The sequence below is a fragment of the Mchenga conophoros genome, linkage group LG13 (assembly GCF_057382185.1).
Source record: "Mchenga conophoros isolate Kocher_MC1m ecotype Shallow Benthic linkage group LG13, M_conophoros_male_GT1.1, whole genome shotgun sequence".
NCBI classification, from domain to species: domain Eukaryota; kingdom Metazoa; phylum Chordata; class Actinopteri; order Cichliformes; family Cichlidae; genus Mchenga; species Mchenga conophoros.
The window spans coordinates 28,806,668-28,827,785 of NC_140538.1; the positions used below are offsets into that span (position 1 = coordinate 28,806,668).

A 21,118-nucleotide genomic window follows, 5' to 3' on the forward strand; every position below is an offset into this window, starting at 1 on the left:
GGATTGAGACACAAAACATGCTTTAAACGCTCCTGTGGATTTAAGCTTTAATATATTCTTAGTTGCTAGTTACACCTACATTAATAACAAGGTTTTATGTGCTATGTGTTCTATTTTTCGCACCTCATATTATAATCTAATCCAAACTTTAACTAAATACTACCAGCTAGGTGTGTCTAATAAACAGGCTACTGAATATAGCTTTATCATGAGTCCAGGGGGAAGAAAGTGACTCTGTTGCTTTGTCCCTGAACTTCGGAACTTCGGACTTCTTTTTCACTGTTCTTTTACCTTTACCAACCTTAATGTTGGTGGTCCGAACTAGAGCATGTGAAAATCTCTTAAGTAACTTTAGACTTTTCAAACACTGTGAATGTGTGACTTTGATTTATGTAGTCAAACATGAATCTGAAAAATGAATTCTGATGCATTTAAAGCCCAGAAATGAAGTATTTGCGGCATCAGCGAGGTCCTCAAGACTTTTTGTTTTAGCATCACTTCACAAAAAGGGTTAAAATGCAACCTGTGCTTGCCGTGCCAGTACTCTCTCACACACACATGCGCACACACACCGGTGCTTCTTTATTAATGGGATGTTGCATGTTGTCCAGTTGGAGCTGCAGTGTTTTGTAACCATGTCCGTCATTATGTAAGAGATCATAGTGAATTCCCTGTCTGATACCCAGCTGACCTCTGTCATGTGAGTGTTTATGATCACTATGAGACACACACACACACACACACACACACACACACACACACACACACACACACACACACACACAGATGGACATTGTTTCCAGCAGTATGATTGGCTTATTTATTTTGCTTTGGACGCTCTACTACCATCTGTCCTCCCTCCTTGTTGTTCCACAAAAGCACTCAGGAACATTTTTTTCCCAGGGATTTGAAAATAAAAGTGTTTTCCAGATTAAGGATGTCTTGTATAAATGGAATTTGTTGGGCCACAACTGACCTCTTATTCAAAATATTATGATAAAATTACACTGCACAATTGCACTTGAATTTGCTGGAGGTGAAATCACAAATGGAATGGCCTTCGCTTCTGTAATCAACCTTTTTTCACCTTCTCCACATCTTCTTTTTAAACCACATGTGCAAGGTGAACCTTGGCTTGCTTAATGAAAAGTCTTTTGGGGAATGACATACGTGTGTTTTCTTCTTTTATTAGAGGTCAATGAAAAAGAGAACATTTAAGGGAGAAGAAAAGGCAGCAAGGCGTTGATAAGGATTTTCAATGATTGTCGATGCTTATGAGTAATTGGGGCACGCCTCAGCGCATGTGTGCAAGCACTCAAATATGTCAGAAAACCGGTATTCTTACAGTAGTAGACAGAGCAGGAGCAGTATCAGCTGTAGTAGCTTGTATCGTCATAGTGTAATTGTATCTTAAGTTGTGTGTGGAAGTGTAGAAGCTGGTGAGTGTAGTCAGTCTGGTCAGGCCAGAACTACACCATCTCTTCCTCTGGGTTTTGTCTGGAATGTGTTTACTAGTTCTGCATTGTGTGTGTGTGTGTGTGTGTGTGTGTGTGTGTGTGTGTGTGTGTGTGTGTGTGTGTTTGTGTGTGAGTGTGAGTGAGAGAGGAAAAAAGAGGGAGACACAGAGGAGTGAGTTGGACAGCGTTGTCCTCATGTGCAGAGCTGGGTGCATTACAGTGAGGAAGAACGGGATGGCGCAGTCATGCCTGCAGACTGCTGTCGAACACGCGTCCAACTTTGACTGCTTTCTTGCTCGACCTGCAGGAGTGTAGTGGAGTGTTTGCACTTTGTGCATCTAGAGAACCTGAAATAGCCCGATGTGGAGGTGAGGGGGTGGGAGGGGTGGATGCGCAGCTGAGGCATGGAAACCAGCGTATCCGGTTACAGGATCATAATATCACTGCAGAGTCCATCCACTAGCACTGCACTACTGCACAACACACACTCACTACAGTCAGCTCTCGGAGTACCATGCACAGCCCGCACGTCTGTGCGTTTACAGGCTAACATGCACTTCCACACAGCAGAGCTCACCTCTGCATGTAAAAAAAGCTCTACATGGTCCTTTACTGTGATTTTGGGATTCGATTCACACCATGCTCTTTATTTGTTCATGCAAAGTCATCCCTTCTTATCGGTCATCTTTTCCTCTTCGCTTCATGTGATTGTTTTACTAGAAAGGCCACTTTTCTGAAAGCTTTGTCAGCTTTTAATGTAATCATATCTTTATCACACGCTTAGCTGCAAGCACCTATCAGATTGTAAATTTCACGTTAAGGTGCTATTTGATTGTAGCGTGGTTCTATCAGTTGCAGTAAATCCTTCCTTTATGAAGTAGACGAGCCCAAAGACATTCAGGGGGCCAGCCCAGTGTGTGGTTAGCTCTTGGTTTTGTATCAGGATATTTGGTGATATTTTACGCTGCAGGCAACACCAAAGAAATGCTTCTTTTGACAAATGTTTTTCTCATGAATCTGATAGAATAGAATAGAATTCAACTTTATTGTCATTGCACATGCACAGGTACAGGGCAACGAAATGCAGTTTGCATCCATCCAGAAGTGCTTTAGTGATATAGATATATTACAATATATATTAGCAATAATATAGATATGTGAGTATATTACAGAAATGGGTCTATTATGGTATGTTATAATGTACACGGTATGAAGTATGTTGTGAATATTCTATAACTATAAGTATGTACAGGCTGTAGTGAGTACAAGCTATGTACAGGATATGAACAGGATATAAATATGAAAAACTATACAGAATATGAAATGAAATAAATAACTTTACAGAATCTGAGATATACAGCTATACAGAAATGGGAACTATGCAAGTTGTAAACAGTTGTAGGATTAAAGATTATCGAATGTACAGAATGATTATTTACACAGAGCTATACAGTAGTGCAGTTAAGATAAGTGAGGGTGTAGATAGTTTCTACAGAGGCTATATAAAGTGCTAGTGGTTGTGAGTGGTGGTTCAGTCCATGTTATTATTGTGTTTGAGGGTACAGTTGTCCATTGTGGGTGTGTGTATGTTCAGTCCATGAGTTAACGTGGGTCAGATGTCAGGAGGCAGAGTTCAGGAGTCTGACAGCTGTGGGGAAGAAGCTGATGACTCTGATAGGAGTAATTGTTTATGTATTGATTTGGATTTGTTTGGCATATTTTGCAAAGGCAAGGAGAAAAGGATTAAACGCAATAAATAAACAGTTTTTGTTTGCCTTACTTAGATATTGGACTTTGAGTAAAGTTTTGTCTACTTTGTATCGTCTGCCTCTGATATGATGATGGTTGTAACCTTTCACAGAGTATTGTTACTTCTGTAACTAATGATTTTGTTTTGCAACTCTGTATCAAATGTAATGTAGTGAGTACAAGGGGAAAATTAGTTCTATTTTTGACCTTCAGAACTGCAGCTTGTTGTATTTCTACTCAAAGCTTCTTTGCTTTGAAGGTCGGAATATACCTTTTACTATGTTTACCTCATGGGAAAAAGGTAGTTTTAATACCTTACTTTGCAAGACAGCTAACAGTGATTCACGTCGTCACAATGACCTTGAATAAAGATCGCGGCTCCATTTTAGAGCGTAGCACTCCTCCACGGCTATGCTTTATCACTTCGACTCATTTATGACCTGTTTTTCTTCCCCTCGTGCGGTCATATCTAGACATGGCTCATAGAGAGTAGGATGGTGCTGGGCCTGTGAACTTTGACAGCCGTCGGAACGGGGAGGTGGAGGGTGTGATGTAAATGCTGAAGGGCGGATGAAAAAGAACGACTGAGAAGAAGTAAAATTCCAGAAAGTGAGCGAAGAAGATGTGGAGTAGAAGGAAAGGGAAGAGGAGGATAATGAAGTGGAATGTAAGGGGTGGGGCACCTCTGGTATGTCAGCCCTGCACTCAGTGTGTGCGAATGTGTGTGTGTGTGTGTGTGAGCCTAAACACCCCACCATGACTCAGTGAGTCAGACATGCGCAGCTGCTTCAGCTCTCAATCACACACCCGCAAAATGCTTTGAAACTATCTCTGTTGCTCTCTCTTTGATTCTCTGTTTCTGTCTCTCTCTGACACTCTCTGATTCGCCATTTCCCTGGAAGATCCACAAGCAGCTGCAGTGGGTGGAGAGGCTGCTTTTTTAAATTAACACACACACACAAATGTTAAAAATCAGTCATTCATTTTTGAATGAACTCCCAACAATTTCTTTACTGCAGTAAAGAAACACATAGTTTAAAAAAATGTGTTGATTTTTCAAACTATTTCTTTGTGGATTAGTGTTGACACACAAAGGCTGTTTAGAAAAGATTCATGGAGCTTCTGGGACTGAAAGGTGAAGACAATGCTGTGGTGCATTAATCCTGCATTCTTTCTATTGGCCAGCAGGGGGCAACTCCTCTGGTTTCAAAGAGTTTTGTTGAATAAGTCTATGGAAAACTGGCCCAACTAACACTCAATCATCACGGTTTCAAAAAAATGGCAACACTGAAAATGCTCAAGTTGAGACACCACAAACTAGCGGATGAAATCTTAGAGGTCCTCTCTCTATCAGCACAGAGCAAGCAAGGCTTAGCCTAACATCTTGAGGATAATTATAATTTAACAAAAAACAGACAGAGTTTAAGAGACTACTTGAAAACACCTGATGCACATCATGAAGCTAATGAAGCATCTGCCCAAACTCAGACTGCTGAAAAGTGTGCCATGCAGATAGATAGAGCAAGCTTTTCCTCCAAGGCTGGCTATCTCTGGACTCTCTCTCACCTGGGGCTGAAGCAGTGGGGTGCTTAGTGGTCTCTCTTTCATCTGATGATGGCTGTCTAAACTATAGCAACCAGCCCAGCCTTTAATCCAGTGTGTCCTCCACAGCTCACCGGATTTTTAAATAGCAATGTTATTTTTCGTAACATGATCAAGAAAAGTCCTCATTTAATTTTTTTGTGAACAGCTTTTGTTTTTGTTTTATTATCAAGGTCACTATGACATATATAACAAAGAAGTAAAAATGTAGTTTGTTTTCTTTGCTGTTTTTCAGATTTTTGTCCACATATATGATATACAAACTATAATTTAATAATAAAGACAATCCTACAGTTTTCAGATGTCTTGCTTTTGAGGGGAACAGCTTGATGAGAATAAGTGAATAAGCCAGGACTAGTTCATACAAAATAAAATGTTAATACTTCTGATTCTCCACACTTGAAGAGCTGGCTGTCACAAGAATGGAGGAGATGTGATATCGTTTATAGGTGGAGAAATTCATAGTTTTCATACGTGCACTCAAAAAAATTGAATCAACATGAAACAATTAGGGAAAGGATTTTTTAATGTGATTAAATTGCTGTATTTTCGTTTTATACAATTCTGTTATTCCAACTTAAAGCATTTGAGTTGGACCAACTTAGTTAATTAATGATGAATCAACTTATTTACTGCAGTTGAGTCCAATTTAATAAAGCTTTGTAATGTGCATCTTTTTTTCCCTCCAGTTGAATGGATTTATAACAAATTTCACACAGCAGTCACTCCATACTAAAAAAAGAAGTAGGGAAGTTATGATTTCAAGGCTTGATACAGAATTTTCTTTATGTTTTTGTCCTTGGTGGGTGCATAGCTGCAATTATTTAAAACCAGATATATATGAAAATGTTCGTCGTCAGACTAAGACTTTTAACAGGTTAAACCACAATAAATAGCCACAATAAATAGCAATAGCATGTAGCCTAACATCCTGTAACAACAGCGAAATGTTACCAACAACCTGTGTATGTTCACCCAACAGTCTGAACCAACAGATCTGTAAGGTCTCAATAATGATGCAACTGGGGGTTCAGTGCCTGGCCCTAAAGCAACCGAGCAGCAGTGATTTGCTAGAGGGAGGAGAAAATGTTGCTCATTTCCCTCCCACCGTACCAGAGCAGTCTCACCTCCTCTTCTACTTCCTCTTCTCACTTTTTCCCCTCCTCCTCCTTGTCTTCCTCCTCTTCCTTCCTGCTCCGCCCCCATCCCCCATCCCCCTTCCCTCCCCTTCTCCACCAACACCACCACCTATCCCCCCCACACCCCCCACCTTCCCTCCAGTTCTTTGTCATCTCTTTGGGTGAATTCCCAGCTGACTCTGTTTGTCATGGCAACCAACCAGTCGTGGTGACTGGGCCTGCAGCTCCTGCTTCCTGTGTGTGTGTGTGTGTGTGTGTGTGTGTGTGTGTGTGTGTGTGTGTGTGTGAGGAATGAAGAGACGCATGCGCAGTGTGTATGTGTGTAGACAGCGGCTGGCTGCTTGAGCCTGTCAGCCTGGATTAAAGTCAAACATACTGCAGCAATGCCTTTCTTTCTTTCTTTCTTTCTTTCTTTCTTTTTTGCAGCACAGAAACAATTCAGTAGATACATGTATCTCTTAAAGCTAATATGTTTATTCAGGGAATTTCGTGCAATAATCTCTCTCAGCCGTTTTTCTCCTACTGTCCCCCCACCACGTCCTACTTAGTAACTCGGTGTGCTATTCTAATGTGGCACGAGGAGGGAGAGTGGAGGGGGTGGGCTTTAAATCTGGCCTCTGATCCTGTGGTACAGCAGGGAGCGCTGCTATTACATAACTTCTTGTTTGTGTGTGTGTGTGTGTGTGTGTGTGCTGGGCCTTAGTGTGCAGTGGTGAGGCTCCCAATGCAGCTGCTTATGGTTTCAATATATGTGTTTTTTTAAAATCCCCTGTCACAGTAAGCTCGTTGCGTTTAAGCAGCTTCTTGAATCACGCCAGTTAAGCTGCTATGCTTCAGTCTGAAAACTTCACTGTGGAGTATGTCAGTGTTTTAGTGAGATGAAGTTGGGTTTGATGATCATTTTATACTGTAATCCAGTTGGGATGCTGGATTTTGCTCACCATAAGAATATATCCCTCAATTGCAAGATGAGAATTTTCTTTTCTTTTCTTTTTTTTAGAATATCAGAGTTGTTTTGAGGTGTATTGTGGGGAACAAACCAGAACATGACTCTACTTACAGAGCAGGGAAACGTCCACTAGTGAGAGGAAGTAACTAGGACTGTGAAAAACTAGCTATTTATTAAGGAGTGATAGTTTATTAATGACTTTTTTTTTAAAAAGAAAAAGAAAAAGTTGAATAGTCACAAAAGTTCAATAACCTGAAAAGAGAATTGACACTTGTGTCTGGTCAGTGTAATCAGTGATTGTTGAGTAGGCCAAACCACAGTTGCTTATAAAGTGGACCTATTATGCTTTCCCTGTTTTTCGGTCATGTTTGCTTTCACAGTGCTGGATCATCACATTAAAATGGGCAAAGTCTAAACTCTAAACAGACATTTTTTTCTACTCTCAGTTTTGTGTGATGTCAGTAAAGCTATATGCGTCTTCAATAATCTCTCCTCTGTCTCTGCTTATTTGTTTTTCAGATATATGTTCGGTAAAGGTGCGAAGCGAAAGCTGGACGAGGATGAAGAGGGGCTGGAAGGCAAAACGCTGGAGGCGCCGGTGGCGGGAGGGGGGCTAGGCGTCACTCCAGAAGGTCTTTCGAAGGTGTCGTACACCTTGCAGCGGCAGACCATCTTTAACATCTCTCTGATGAAGCTGTACAGCCAACGGCCGCTGGGAGAACCCAGCCTGGAGCGCCGCGTCCTCATCAACAACATGCTCCGCCGCATCCAGGACGAACTCAAGCAAGAGGGCTCCCTGCGGCCACTTCTCCTTCCGCCCTCACCGCCACCCGACGACCCCATGGACGAAGGCTTCCGTGAGGCGCCGCCATCTTTCGGCGTTCTGTCAGCGGCAACGAGCACACAGGTATCCCAGCCTTCTGCACTGCTGATGCCAGCGATTGCTCCTCCGCCTTCACCCCACCCAATGGTGCCTCCCAACTGCCAGGTATCCCAGGCCTGCCCCAGCCGTCTGGAGGCCTGTCCTGCCCCTTTGGAGGCCTGCCTCACTCCTGCCTCTTTACTGGAGGAGGATGGTGGAGATTCAGCCTTTTGCGCGGTATCTCCACCCACCCCTCCGCTGTCACCACCCCCAGTGCAGCCTCCCATTTCAGCACCTCTGAGCCAGGCCCCCTCTGTCCCTGTGCCTGTCTTTTCCTCCTCTCTGAGTGACATGGAGTTGGGTCCTCCTACAGCCATAACAAGGACAGCAGCAGCTAATACTACGACCATGACTACCTCCCCAGCTCCCACACCAACCACCCAACCCCTCCCACCTACACCCACCGGCTCACCCAGAGACTGCAGGACTACGGGTGCTAAACCAGAGGCAGCTGCCGTTTTCCTAGTGGAAGGCCGCTGTGCTGAGCTCCGGCCAATGGACACTCTTCCTGCAGTGCCCCCAGGTGGCCTGGTAGACGTTTCCTCCTCTCCTTCTTGTCCCCCGTCCTCTTCCTCGCCCTCGCCCTTTCTCTCAGACTTGGCGTTGGATGATGTCCTGTTCGCCGACATTGACACATCCATGTATGACTTTGACCCTTGCACGACAGCAGGGGGAGCAGGGGGTGGGACAGCAAGCACCGGCGGCCTCGCCAAAGTGTCGCCAGTGGTGACGGCGGACGACCTACTCAAATCATTGGGGGCACCGTACAGCGGCCCTGCCCCCCAGGTTTCAGCCAATCAGCCTTTCAAAATTGATCTGACAGAATTGGACCACATCATGGAGGTGTTGGTGGGCTCCTGACTCAAGGATGCCCCCCCCATGAGAAACAGTTTAATCAGACTGGAATGAAAACGTGGGATCGATTTTTTTTCCTGGTTGTTGTTTTTACTTTTTTTTTTTTAAACTCTCTTCAAAAGTCGGTAATTGTAAACATCGATGGTGATGTCAGTTAGTACTACTATGACAACTACTACTACTACTACACAACACTGTGCATGCACTGTCCTCGCCTTTCCAAATATGGAAAAGAAGTAACCGGGAAACAAACACATATAATTGTATTTCTATACTTGTGAGGACCTCCTTTGACTTCCTTCATTCCCGAAACCTAATCCTCTTTGTAATCTTTAACTTTAATCTAAGCCTTAACCCTAAGGAGTAACTGTAAATAGAAGCAATGAAATTGTCCTTGTTGTGGACAACTCTATCTACCCTTGTGGGGACACTTACTCCTCACAGGTAAAGAAATACAAGCATAAACATGAGACACACACACACACACTGTAATTATGGCTTTTAGCAGATGAGTGCCTTTCAAAATGACCACTTATTCAATTCCTGTTTTAACAGTATTTTTTTTTTTTCGTTTTAACAGCCTAGAGAGGTCACTCCTTAATGTTTTTTGTTTAATTTATTGTATTGAAACTATCGTTAAGTAAGGTAATTTCTCATGATCAAATAGTAATTATTTAATCTCTATCTTATTACAGATGCTATGTTTTATTTGTAAAGCAAGCATAAAAAGGAATATGTAGTTTTACCAGTGTGCTAGATGACATATTAGCTTGGCTATACGATTACAGTTTGGGAGTGGCTCTGCGACGCCTCGCCGATGTCTTGGTAAACTCTTTTTTGTACTTCTCCTTATCAGCAAGCACATATAACTGTGCTGGATGCTGTTTTACATGAGTTCGGTCATAGGAGCTGGTTATCATGATTCACTTGCAGCAGAATTCAAATGAGCTACACCCACAGGGGAAAGCTCGGCGTGTTTACATTGGAAGCAACAGCAGAAGCAGCAGCAGCACCGACTCATGGCTCCCAGTCGGATGTAGATGATGTGAAAAGTGCAGCCTAAGCAGAGGCTTAGGGCTCACTACACGCATGTTAAATTTAGCTGCGCAGGCCTGAAAACAAAACAGCTGTTACCCCATTGCAGGGAAATTCACTGTGGTACCACTGCAACTCTTGGAATTACACAAGAAAAATGTGGGCGGTTAGTAGGACTATTATTTTTTGGGTGAGGTTTAGTTCCCTCTGATTTAGCAACACAGGTGACTGGCAAATTGTAGCAGGACATACAGTATTAAACACACCCTGAGTATGTTTACTTGTGCTTAGAATAGAAGCCCTAAAGTGCAAAATCTCATGGTTCTGCAGGACAATTTTGAGATTGCCTCAAAAAGCTCACGGGCCAGGAGGTCTAAATCTGACTCGTAAATAATAAGAATGCGGGTAAAGTAGGAAACCCAAACCACAGTGTTAACCTGATACTGCAACCATGCAAAGTGTTGTTTCAAAACACTTCCAACCCCCACCCAGCAGAGGTCACCAGTGAATATTTATGGCACTAAAACACAAAACTGGCAGTTAAGTGATTCTGAGTAACAGTTGTCTGTGGGTTTATCACTGCAAGGTACATATTACACAGAATCATCTAGTGAAAGTATAGAAGGGGCACCAGAGAGCACAGCTTTAATGTTAGTCACCATTGTAGCTGCTGTGTGCTGTATTTTCTCATCATACAGCATCTGTCAGAAGAAGCGTTTCTGGACACTGCAATGATCCAGAGGGCCGGGGAATGCCACCGGTGGCTATTTTGATTATGGAAGCGTTTTTCAGCAAGTCACCGTAAGAACCCCTGAACCCTCGTGTGTTTGCCAGCACAGCTTTGCGGTGGTCTCGCGGTATCGTTCGAGAACATTGTGTTCCAGTGGAAGATCATCAGCTTCCCAGGGTACATTTGACTTCAACTAGCTTGTAAAAGAATGGCATTTTAAACCGAAGCAGAGTGTGAGCCGAGCACATGGCAGCACCAACTAATACCATTTCTAGATGACCGTATCTTGTTGCTTTCACCATATTTAAATTTTGGAGTGCTTGTTTTTCTTTCCTTTTTTTAAATTGTCAATGAAGTTATTTATTCGTATGGATTTTCCCCCTTTTTTTGTAAATATATTTATTTTTTATGTGAACATTTGGATTGTAAATGTGTGTACAGAATGTGTGGTAGGAATGTACTTCAAAAAGGAATGTATCCGAGTGTGGAACTATGGGGTGGAAGCCATTTTTTTTATATACATAGGTAATTATATTATCTTGTTTATGTTTGTTTTGTTGCATTGTTATTGTTTTTTGTTTTTTTGATTTCTGGGGTGGCGGCCACAACTTTTTACATCTTTTGTACTCTCTTGTTCATCACTTTCCAGTTGAAGGCGAAGAGTTCATGCAGCAATACTCAAAAAGCCCATCTCAAACCTTCAGATGTCAAGTCTCCAAAGCCTGTCAGATGCTCTGATGCCAAAAGTAATGTACATAGTATGAACAACATTCAAGGTTCTGAGTCTTTTTCGATCAGTGTTTGTCACCGAATCGGTTTAAGCGCTGTCCGAGCGTGCGGCAATTTCTAACCGCAGATAAGGACTGACCACAGTCGAGGCTGAGTCCCTCTGCAAAGGCTGTATTTTACACAGACCTCAGAGCTGTGCCTTTTTCTATGCAATAGAACACAAACACACAGAGAGAAACTATCAGCTGATCACTGTATTGGGATCCAAATGTGGACTGTAGATAATATATACATATATATGTATGTATATATATATATATATATATATATGTATGTGTGTGTGTATATATATATATGTATATATATATATATATGTATATATATATACACACATATATATATACATAATAAATGAAATAAAAGTACAGCTGTCTATGAATTTGAAACAGTCTTACTTTTGTAGTTTTATATTTATATATATATGTATGTATGTATGTATATATATATATAAATATATATAAATATACATATACAATAAACTGTAAAAAGAGCAGGTGTCTGTTGTGTCTCCTTGTCTTTGTTTTTTTGACGTGTACATGATTGAACATGAGTCACTGTCAAAGGTGGAGTGATGACAAGCAGAAGTGGAATACAACTAATAAACTGGTTCTTGGCTTAGTTAAAAAAGATGAGGGAAATTTTACCACAAGTTCAACTTATGTGTGTAATAAGACTCACATGATGAGAGGGTTATGCACAGTGCCTGTGAAGAAGATGGCCATGAGGTGTAACCGAAAGCTCTGGAAACAAACTTTAAAAAATTAATTAAATTGCAAATCAAATGTATTTATATGGCACCAAATCACTGTCACCTCAAGGCACTTTATATTGTAAGGTAAATACCCTACAATAACACTGAGGAAAAATATCAACAATCAGATGACCCCTATGAGCAAGAACTTGACAACAGTGGGAAGGAGAAAACCCCGTTTAACAGGAAGAAACCTCAGGCAGAACCAGGCTCAGGGAGAGGCAGCTGTCTGCCATGACCGCTTGACCAGAAAGAGTTCCAGAATTGACGACTTCCACTCGTTTTCTTGAATTTCTTCAATAACCAGGTCTCTTGAGGCTGTTGAGTATCCTTGCTATTAAAATTGTTGAAGATCTGAACAATCTGGGTACACTAAACACTACAAGAGGTAGTTGCCTCATCCAGAAGCACAACACCGCCTTACAATGACCATAAAGGTTATGGATAAGTATAATAATAATAATGACTAAAATAGTAAACCTTTACTGCTTTTGGTCAGGTTTGGGCCTCGGTGCCTCCCAAAAGGACCAGCTCTTTCTTGCTTGTCCTTGGGTGACAGCTCAGCAATCTCCAAGAGGAAGCTAAGTATGTGTCTTTCCCTGTTTTCTTCCCCCCTGCGGTTTACAATGGCAGGGCGCCAATGTTAGCCACTGTTAAACAGCCATGACTCCAGATCCACAAGCCGGTGGTTATTTCCATTATTCAGGCCACACAGCTGTGAGGGGAAGGGGGACAGACTGTCTCTATTGGTGGAGACATGCAAAGTTTAACTCAACTTAGCAACAGCAGCACTGGGGTCAGTGAGGACAGAGGCAGGGAAACAGAGAACTGCCTCTGCGTGTGTCGTCTGAATATTGCCTCTCTCTCCTTTGAATGTATTAGCTGAAGGCTCCGCTGATTTTATTGTCATGCTTTCCTAAAACATTATATTTCACTTAGATTTTTTTCACAGTCATAGAAAATGTGTGAAAGCTGTTGCACCATCTGAAACAGCAACAGGCTGTCAGTTTAGTCATTATAAAGGAGTGAAAACAGCGCTATTCAACGTAAGCAATTCCCATTGAAACAAACTAATCAGACATTACAGTCATGCAAACATCATCGACTATAAAGGTCAAAAATTGATTGAGCGCCTAACAATGTCTGACATTATCTGATTTTACATATATGATACAATCTTTCAAATGATTTATATGTGGATCCAAGATATTACAAACCATGTTTAAAAATATATTTTATAATAAAAAGAAGGTCAAATGAAATTTTAACACGTTTTTTATACTTACAATTGCTACTCAAACATCAAGAATAATAAAGATAAACATCTTTATTAGACACAAAAGCCAATAAACTGTTTAAGGAAAATGAATATGAAAACCTTTCCAGCAGCAAGGCCGCTCCCTTTATTCGTACTTTCATGGCTTACCTTTGGGCAGCTGCGTCTTTACTAAACCAACTGCTCTCCAATGGGATCACCTTGTGGTCAAACACCAGCAGTGCAACAAGCCTAACAGTTCTTATCTTCCAACAGAAGAGACAGCTGAACCTTTAAAATGATGGAAATCTTTTTCCCTGTCGCTGCTGTTCCGTCTAAATGTGACGCTTTAAGAAAAGAAAAGGTGAAAGGAGCTGGTGAATAGCGCCCTCTAGGAGCCGCATAGCGCTGACCATGGTGCTGACAGGCCTCTGCTCTCCATCCACTATTCTCATTCTTGCACCCTGATTGGTCGCTTGCTTCAAGAGCAGATCTTGTATTCCACTGACTATTAAAGGCTTGTAAATAAAAATAATTATAATGAAAGATTAAAATAAAATTTTAAATTGCATGCAGAAAGGATTTATACGGTGGCCCCTAGAGACAAAGCATGTATAAACTCCAAAACACTTACAAATTCCAAATAGCACGCACAAACTCCTCAACACATACAAAATTCAAAACACATGCAAACTTAGGGTTGCCAACCGTCCCTTAAAAAACGGAATCGTCCTGTATTTAGAAACAAAAGTACACGTCCCGTATTGAGCTAATAAGAGCTAATGAGACAGTCTACAACATCGGCTGCAGACTCACCCACCCCCACTGCTGCTGTTCCACCTCTGACACCTCAGACACTTCACACCTCCTCTATTCACCCTGCTCACTCCCCCCCACCCCCAACAACAGCATCCAATACACACTCAACACAAGGCTCCAGCCTGTCTCTCTCAACCACCCAGGTTAGGAGGGAACTGAGGAGGATTAATGGCAAGAAGGCAGCGGGCCCAGATGGCATCAGCTCGAGGGTCGTCAGGTCCTGCGCGGACCAACTGTGTGGGGTGATGGAGCACCTCTTCAACCTGAGCCTGAGGTTGGGAAGAGTCCCACAGCTCTGGAAAACCTCCTGTGTTGTACCAGTGCCAAAGACTTCACGCCCCAAGGACCTCAACAGCTACAGGCCGGTGGCTCTGACATCCCACCTGATGAAGACCCTGGAGCGGTTGGTCCTGGCTCAGCTTCGGCGCCTAACAAGCTCATCACTGGACCCACTTCAGTTTGCCTACCAGCCTGGCATTGGCGCAGATGATGCCATCATTCACCTCCTACATCGTTCCCTCGCTCACCTGGAGACCGCTGGAAGCACTGTGAGAATCATGTTCTTTGATTTCTCCAGTGCCTTCAACACCATTCTTCCCTCGGTTCTGAAGGACAAGCTGGAGAACTCTGGAGTGGACCATCACCTCACTACCTGGATTTTGGACTACCTCACCGACCGACCACAGTATGTGAGGACTCAGGGCTGTGTGTCGGACAGGGTCGTCTGCAGTACGGGGGCCCCACAGGGAACGGTTCTGGCTCCGTTCCTCTTCACCATCTACACTGCAGACTTCTCCCACAATTCCACCCAGTGCTTCCTGCAGAAGTTCTCTGATGACTCTGCAATAGTCGGCCTCATCACTGATGGGGACGACAAGGAGTACAGAGGACTGACTCAAGACTTTGTGGACTGGTGCCAGCTGAACTACCTCCAGATCAACGCCAGTAAAACCAAGGAGCTGGTGGTAGACTTCCGCAGGCACAAGCATTCTCCACTGCAACCACTGAACATCCAGGGTATGGACATTGAGGCTGTGGACAGCTACAGGTACCTTGGTGTTCATCTGAACAACAGACTGGACTGGACTCATAACTCAGACGCCCTCTACAGGAAAGGGCAGAGCAGGCTGTACCTGCTGCGGAGACTCAGGTCGTTTGGGGTGGAGGGCCCACTCCTGAAGACCTTCTATGACTCTGTGGTGGCTTCTGCTATCTTTTATGGTGTGGTCTGCTGGGGCGGCAGCATCTCTGCTGGGGACAGGAAGAGACTGAACAGGGTGATCCGAAGGGCCAGCTCTGTTCTAGGATGCCCTCTGGACCCAGTGGAGGTGGTGAGTGACAGGAGAACGGCGGCTAAGCTGTCATCCCTGTTGGACAACGTCTCCCACCCCATGCAGCAGACTGTGACAGCACTGAGCAGCTCCTTCAGTGGGAGACTGCGGCACCCACGGTGTGGGACGGAGAGATTTCGCAGGTCTTTCCTCCCCACTGCTGTCAGACTCCACAACAATGACTTTAACTGAACAAACACACACATCCACACATGTGCAATAACACTAAGTGCAATAATCTTTTCTGGCATCGTTGTATTTTTACTCAGTTGTATATAGCATTCGTATTCTATTTTTATCTTATTGTATATTTTTATTCTATTTTATTCTACTGTATATAGTATATTATTTTATTCTATTCTGTACAGCTGTGTACTGTATTTATTCTTATTGTATTCTAATTTTTGCGTCATAACTTTTGCACTGTCCACTTCCTGCTGTGACAAAACAAATTTCCCACGTGTGGGACTAATAAAGGTTATCTTATCTTATCTTATCTTATCTTATCTTAATAAGGGACGCACTTTGTCCCGTAATACAGTGAGAATCAAAAGTAGTCTATAAATGTTTATGGAATTAACGCCTTGTTTGAAAACATAATTCCCAGCCCCTCTCCTGCTTTGTGACCAATGAGCTGACAATTCGAGTATGACAATTCAGATTACCGCTCATCTCATTGGTCGAGGAAAGGTCGCTTTCGGAGAAAATACCGGAAGACAACAGGTGACCACAACAAGAAGCATGGCCAACAGGGAAACAAACGCCGACACTGCGGTGCAAGTCTCGGACGACAGTACACCTAAAGCTGGGCAAACACTGTGTGATTTTTTCAGTCACGTTATTCAGCTCCTGCTCAAACTGCACGATTGACTCACAGGGGTTAGAAGTTGGTAGGTCACGATGTACTCTCACACTGTACCGCCCGATGCTCTGATGCGACCTGAGTGCTCACACTGTGCCGCTGTTGTGCCAAAGTAGTTACCCCCGCCATAAAATGAAGGTTATAACAGAAAATCTGTCGCTCGCTCTCTCTCTCTGTCTTTCACTCACACAGACACACCACCACCATCAACTTTGCTAAATTGCTAATGAAAAACATTGATCAGGCAGCTGTGATTAAGCAGCAGTGTAAATCCAACTATTTTCACGGTTGTTGTGGTCGTGATAATTTTGTGAGGCCACATCGAAAAGGCTCGGATGAGCTTTCCAAAGTTCTACAAGTTGTGCCTCCATCGCTTGTGTCCAGATCACACGCTGCACTGCCGTGCTGCTCCGTCTTTTTCACCGACGTTTACGTGTTTGCGCGCGAGCAGCTGCGGTGACACCCTCACGAGCGATTGATGATCGGGAACTGGTCGTGAGGTGTTAATCATTTCTCGTTACCCCACGTATACTACACGATGCACGATGAAGGCCAAAATCGGTCCGATCACTCAAAAATCGGCTCAAAATGGGCCTAAAACCGCACAGTGTGAGCCCAGCGTTAGAGCAGCAATGTTTGTTTCCCTCAGAGAAAGGGAAGAATGGGAAAAGGAAAACACCTGGCTGGAAAAAGTTAATATGGGCATGTGCAGTGAATATCAGCGCTATGTGGCCAGAAGTGTGATAATATAATTTATTTTGTGTAATAAACAACTGCAAGGATAGATGATTACAACAAATAGATGACTAATACATAAAAGTAATACATAGGTGAATAATGATGATGAGTTATGATGCGTAATCATGGGAACAAGCGGGTTTACAAACAGGAGCAGCTGATTAGCATTAGAAAAGCTGAAATAATACCTCAACTGAAGCCAATTGTACTAAATGCACTAAATAGAATAGAATAGAATTCAACTTTATTGTCATTGCACATGCACAGGTACAGGGCAACGAAATGCAGTTTGCATCCATCCAGAAGTGCTTTAGTGATATAGATATATTGCAATATATATTAGCAATAATATAGATATGTGAGTATATTACAGAAATGGGTCTATTATGGTATGTTATAATGTACACGGTATGAAGTATGTTGTGAATATTCTATAACTATAAGTATGTACAGGCTGTAGTGAGTACAAGCTATGTACAGGCTATGAACAGGATATAAATATGAAAAACTATACAGAATATGAAATAAATAACTTTACAGAATCTGAGATATACAGCTATACAGAAATGGGAACTATGCAAGTTGTAAACAGTTGTAGGATTAAAGATTATCGAATGTACAGAATGATTATTTACACAGAGCTATACAGTAGTGCAGTTAAGATAAGTGAGGGTGTAGATAGTTTCTACAGAGGCTATATAAAGTGCTAGTGGTTGTGAGTGGTGGTTCACTCCATGTTATTATTGTGTTTGAGGGTACAGTTGTCCATTGTGGGTGTGTGTATGTTCAGTCCATGAGTTTAACGTGGGTCAGATGTCAGGAGGCAGAGTTCAGGAGTCTGACAGCTGTGGGGAAGAAGTTGTTCCGGTACCTGGTGGTCTTAGTCCGGAGGCTCCTGTGGCGCCTCCCAGAGGGCAGGAGGGTGAAGAGTCCATGTGATGGGTGACTGGGGTCTTTGATGATTTTCCCAGCCCTTTTCAGACACCGCTTCCTGTAGATGTCTTTTATGGCAGGAAGTGGTGCTCCGGCGATGCGCTGGGCAGTTTTCACGACCCTCTGCAACGCCTTCCGGTCCGAGGCAGAGCAGTTCCCGTACCAGACTGTTATACAGTTGGTCAGGATGCTCTCGATGGTGCAGCGATAGAAGTTCACCAGGATGTCTGAGGACAGGTGGTTCTTCCTCAGAGTCCTCAAGAAGAAGAGGCGCTGGTGAGCCTTCTTGACCAGCTTGGCACTGTTACAAGAATATTTTTCTTTCTATTGTTTTCTATTATTTTAAGTTAAGCAGGACAGAGTTCTTTTAAAGAAAGATTTACTTATATTCTCAAAAGTTAAGCATGACAGGCTTCTGTTTAAGAAAGAGACCTGTTTTATTGTGTTAATGTTGTCCTTTTGAGCTAAAAATAAATGGCTAAATGATCATTTGTTTCACATGTGTTGATATCACAAAGAATAGAATATGCATGTACTTAAATCAACTTCAAGTCAAAAGGTTAAAAAAATAATTTCACACACAAAAAAAGAGCTAGAAAATTCACCACACTGGGAAGGGTGAAGACAACTGGGTCGCCCGGTCCTGGCCACGAGGTGTCCCTTATTTATTTTTCAGGGAGTTGGCAACCCTATGCAAACTCCAAATCACAACGGAAGTGCTCCAGGACGCTAGGGGCAGTGTTGAGCTCGATTTGTAAAATAAACGGCAAGTTTGTTGCAAACACATGGGCTCTAGTCTCCGTTGCGCTTCCCAGGTTGCCTAGCAACTATGATACTAACAGCTGGAAACGTGTCATACAACTTTTTTTGACAGAAATGAAGGAGAACATATTTTTTTTCATTTGTTTGTTTGTTTCTACAAGAGCTTTGTGTGATTTGATAAGTATCTGAGGCTGAGACCACAGGACAGTAAAACATGATTTTTGGGCTTCATTTCTGTACTGAACAGTCATTTAAGATTAGCTAGTAAATAACAATTAGCTAATGTTGTTCATGAGACTAAAGTCATATCACTTTGGTAATATAAATATAATATGGCCAATATTATGGTTATTATATTAGTCATTATTAGGTATTACAGAACTCTTTGTCAAATACTGAGCTTCAGTACAGATTCAAGTTGCAGTTATTTACATGTCTTACCACCTTAAATCTTCACTCAAAGACAAGTATATAGGAATGACTGCCAAATTTATTTGCCACTGAAGCCGAAGGATGGCATCTGAATAAAACCTCTCTTGACATGCCTAGATGACATTAAAGCTTGGTTGGCTCTAAACTTTTTAAATTTGAATGAAAAGAAAACAGATTTGTTGGTGTTTGGACCCAGTGGCCCCTGTGAGTCCTCTTCTTTTCATTTGGAACCCCTGGAGGTTTATTTTAAACCTGTTGTTACTGCCCTTGGTTTTAAGTTGGACCAGTCCATTTTTATCATTTAAGGCGACTGGCAAGAGTGAAATCGTTTCTTTCTAGGCAGCACTTTGAAACCGTGATCCATGCTTTTATTTCTTCCCCTGTGGACTACTGTAACGCACTTTATGTGGGGGTCAGTCAGTTGTTACTCTGACATCTGCAGCTGGTTCAAAATGTATATTGACAGTGCATATATAGGTGTATCATATATAAGAGACAAATGTTGTTCCTTCAGTATGTTGGCATTACTAAATTTGGCTCAAATGCTTACATACATGTGTAAAAAGAAAATGTACAAGCTGTGAGCTGTTTCAAATCAAATCACTTTTATTGTCACATCACATGTGCAGGTACATTGGTACAGCACATGTGAGTGAAATTCTTGTGTGCGAGCTTCACAAGCAACAGAGTTGTGCAAAATACAATAATGTAAACAAGCAAAAAACAAGAATGGCTACATCTGAAACTAATAAATATATGTACAATATATAATAGTATATATATGTTTCTGATAAAATGAAGAGTAGACTGATGTATTAAATATTCCTTTATTGGGTGAGAAAATCAGACCATGTCATAACTGCTTTAAGTCACACAGAATAGATATCAGAGCTTTAAACAGGCTGACGTCTGCTAAATGGGTCAAACTGGGCAGAAAGTCTACAAACACATAACATCCTTATAGAATATGATGTAACACTATAGATCAACTTACCTCAGAATATATAAAGCATATAAACAATTACAGCAATATGATGCAACAAACACAGCAGTGCTACTGATCCAAAATACTCAAAGCTTCATAGAACTGAAACAAACATTTATTTTTAGTTCCATTCTGCTGCTGATACAGACTTTAGGTTTCTGAACATTAAACTTGTTGCTGCCTTTCATAGTGCGTAACTTGAAGGCCCTGAGTACTTTCTCCCACACTGGAAACACTGGAATGATAAAATTATTTGAACATTACCTAATAAGACTGATTCAGGACAGACAATTAGTTATTTTAAACTTTTCTAGCAGTCCTTCACAAACAGGGAACAGTCTGTCTATTCTCTCCATCTGTCAGCTGCTGCTGGCTCTTCCTCCTCCTCTTCCTCACATACTGCTGAGATTGTCCTGGTGGATCATCAGGGGTGCAAAGCCTCACAGATGATGTAATGCAGTGGGTCCCTCAGTCTGTCCTCACTCTGGACACTTGCAGGTGTCACACATAGAAATCAAATGTGTGATAAGCTGCAGGATTCAAACACAAGTGTGACTTATAAATACATGTTCATACTTTTATTCCACAATCAGAGAGAAAGAAACAGAGAGAGAGTGCAGGACAGACAGACAGGTGACAGTCTCAGGTGTACACACTGCTACAAAACAGCACCAGAGAAGGAGGATTTAGTGTTTGTGTCATTACGAGTGCTAAACAAGAAGAGTTCCCAGATGGTACAGTGGACACATGTGTGACTCCTGTGATTAAAGCATCTTTCTTTCAGCTTAAGAAGTGAACCGTCAGCTGACTGACATGACTGACTTTAATTACGCATAAAATCATCACATTCTCTGTAAGATTAAAGTCAGCTATTGAACGGCGAATATTTTGAAGTGAAGGCTTTAAAACCAAGTTAGTACAAACGTCGCTAATGTCACATAACTTTCCCGACATGTTGCCAACAGTAATGTTTTAATGTTCTTCATTATAAAAACATTTGCGCATAAATAAGTGACATAATAT

General features: G+C 42.1%; 1 protein-coding gene across 2 annotated transcripts in view; it reads left to right on the top strand.

Moving 5' to 3' along the window:
- sertad2b (SERTA domain containing 2b) overlaps positions 1-11,475 on the top strand; it is a 42,847-nt gene extending 31,372 nt beyond the window's left edge. For both annotated transcript variants that reach the window (XM_085297633.1, XM_085297632.1), the window contains exon 2: positions 7,416-11,475. In XM_085297633.1, coding sequence (XP_085153759.1) covers positions 7,420-8,679 — 1,260 coding nt within the window. In that variant the 5' untranslated portion in view covers positions 7,416-7,419 and the 3' untranslated portion in view covers positions 8,680-11,475. The remainder of the gene's footprint in view (positions 1-7,415) is intronic.
- The last annotated feature ends 9,643 nt before the right edge of the window (positions 11,476-21,118 follow it).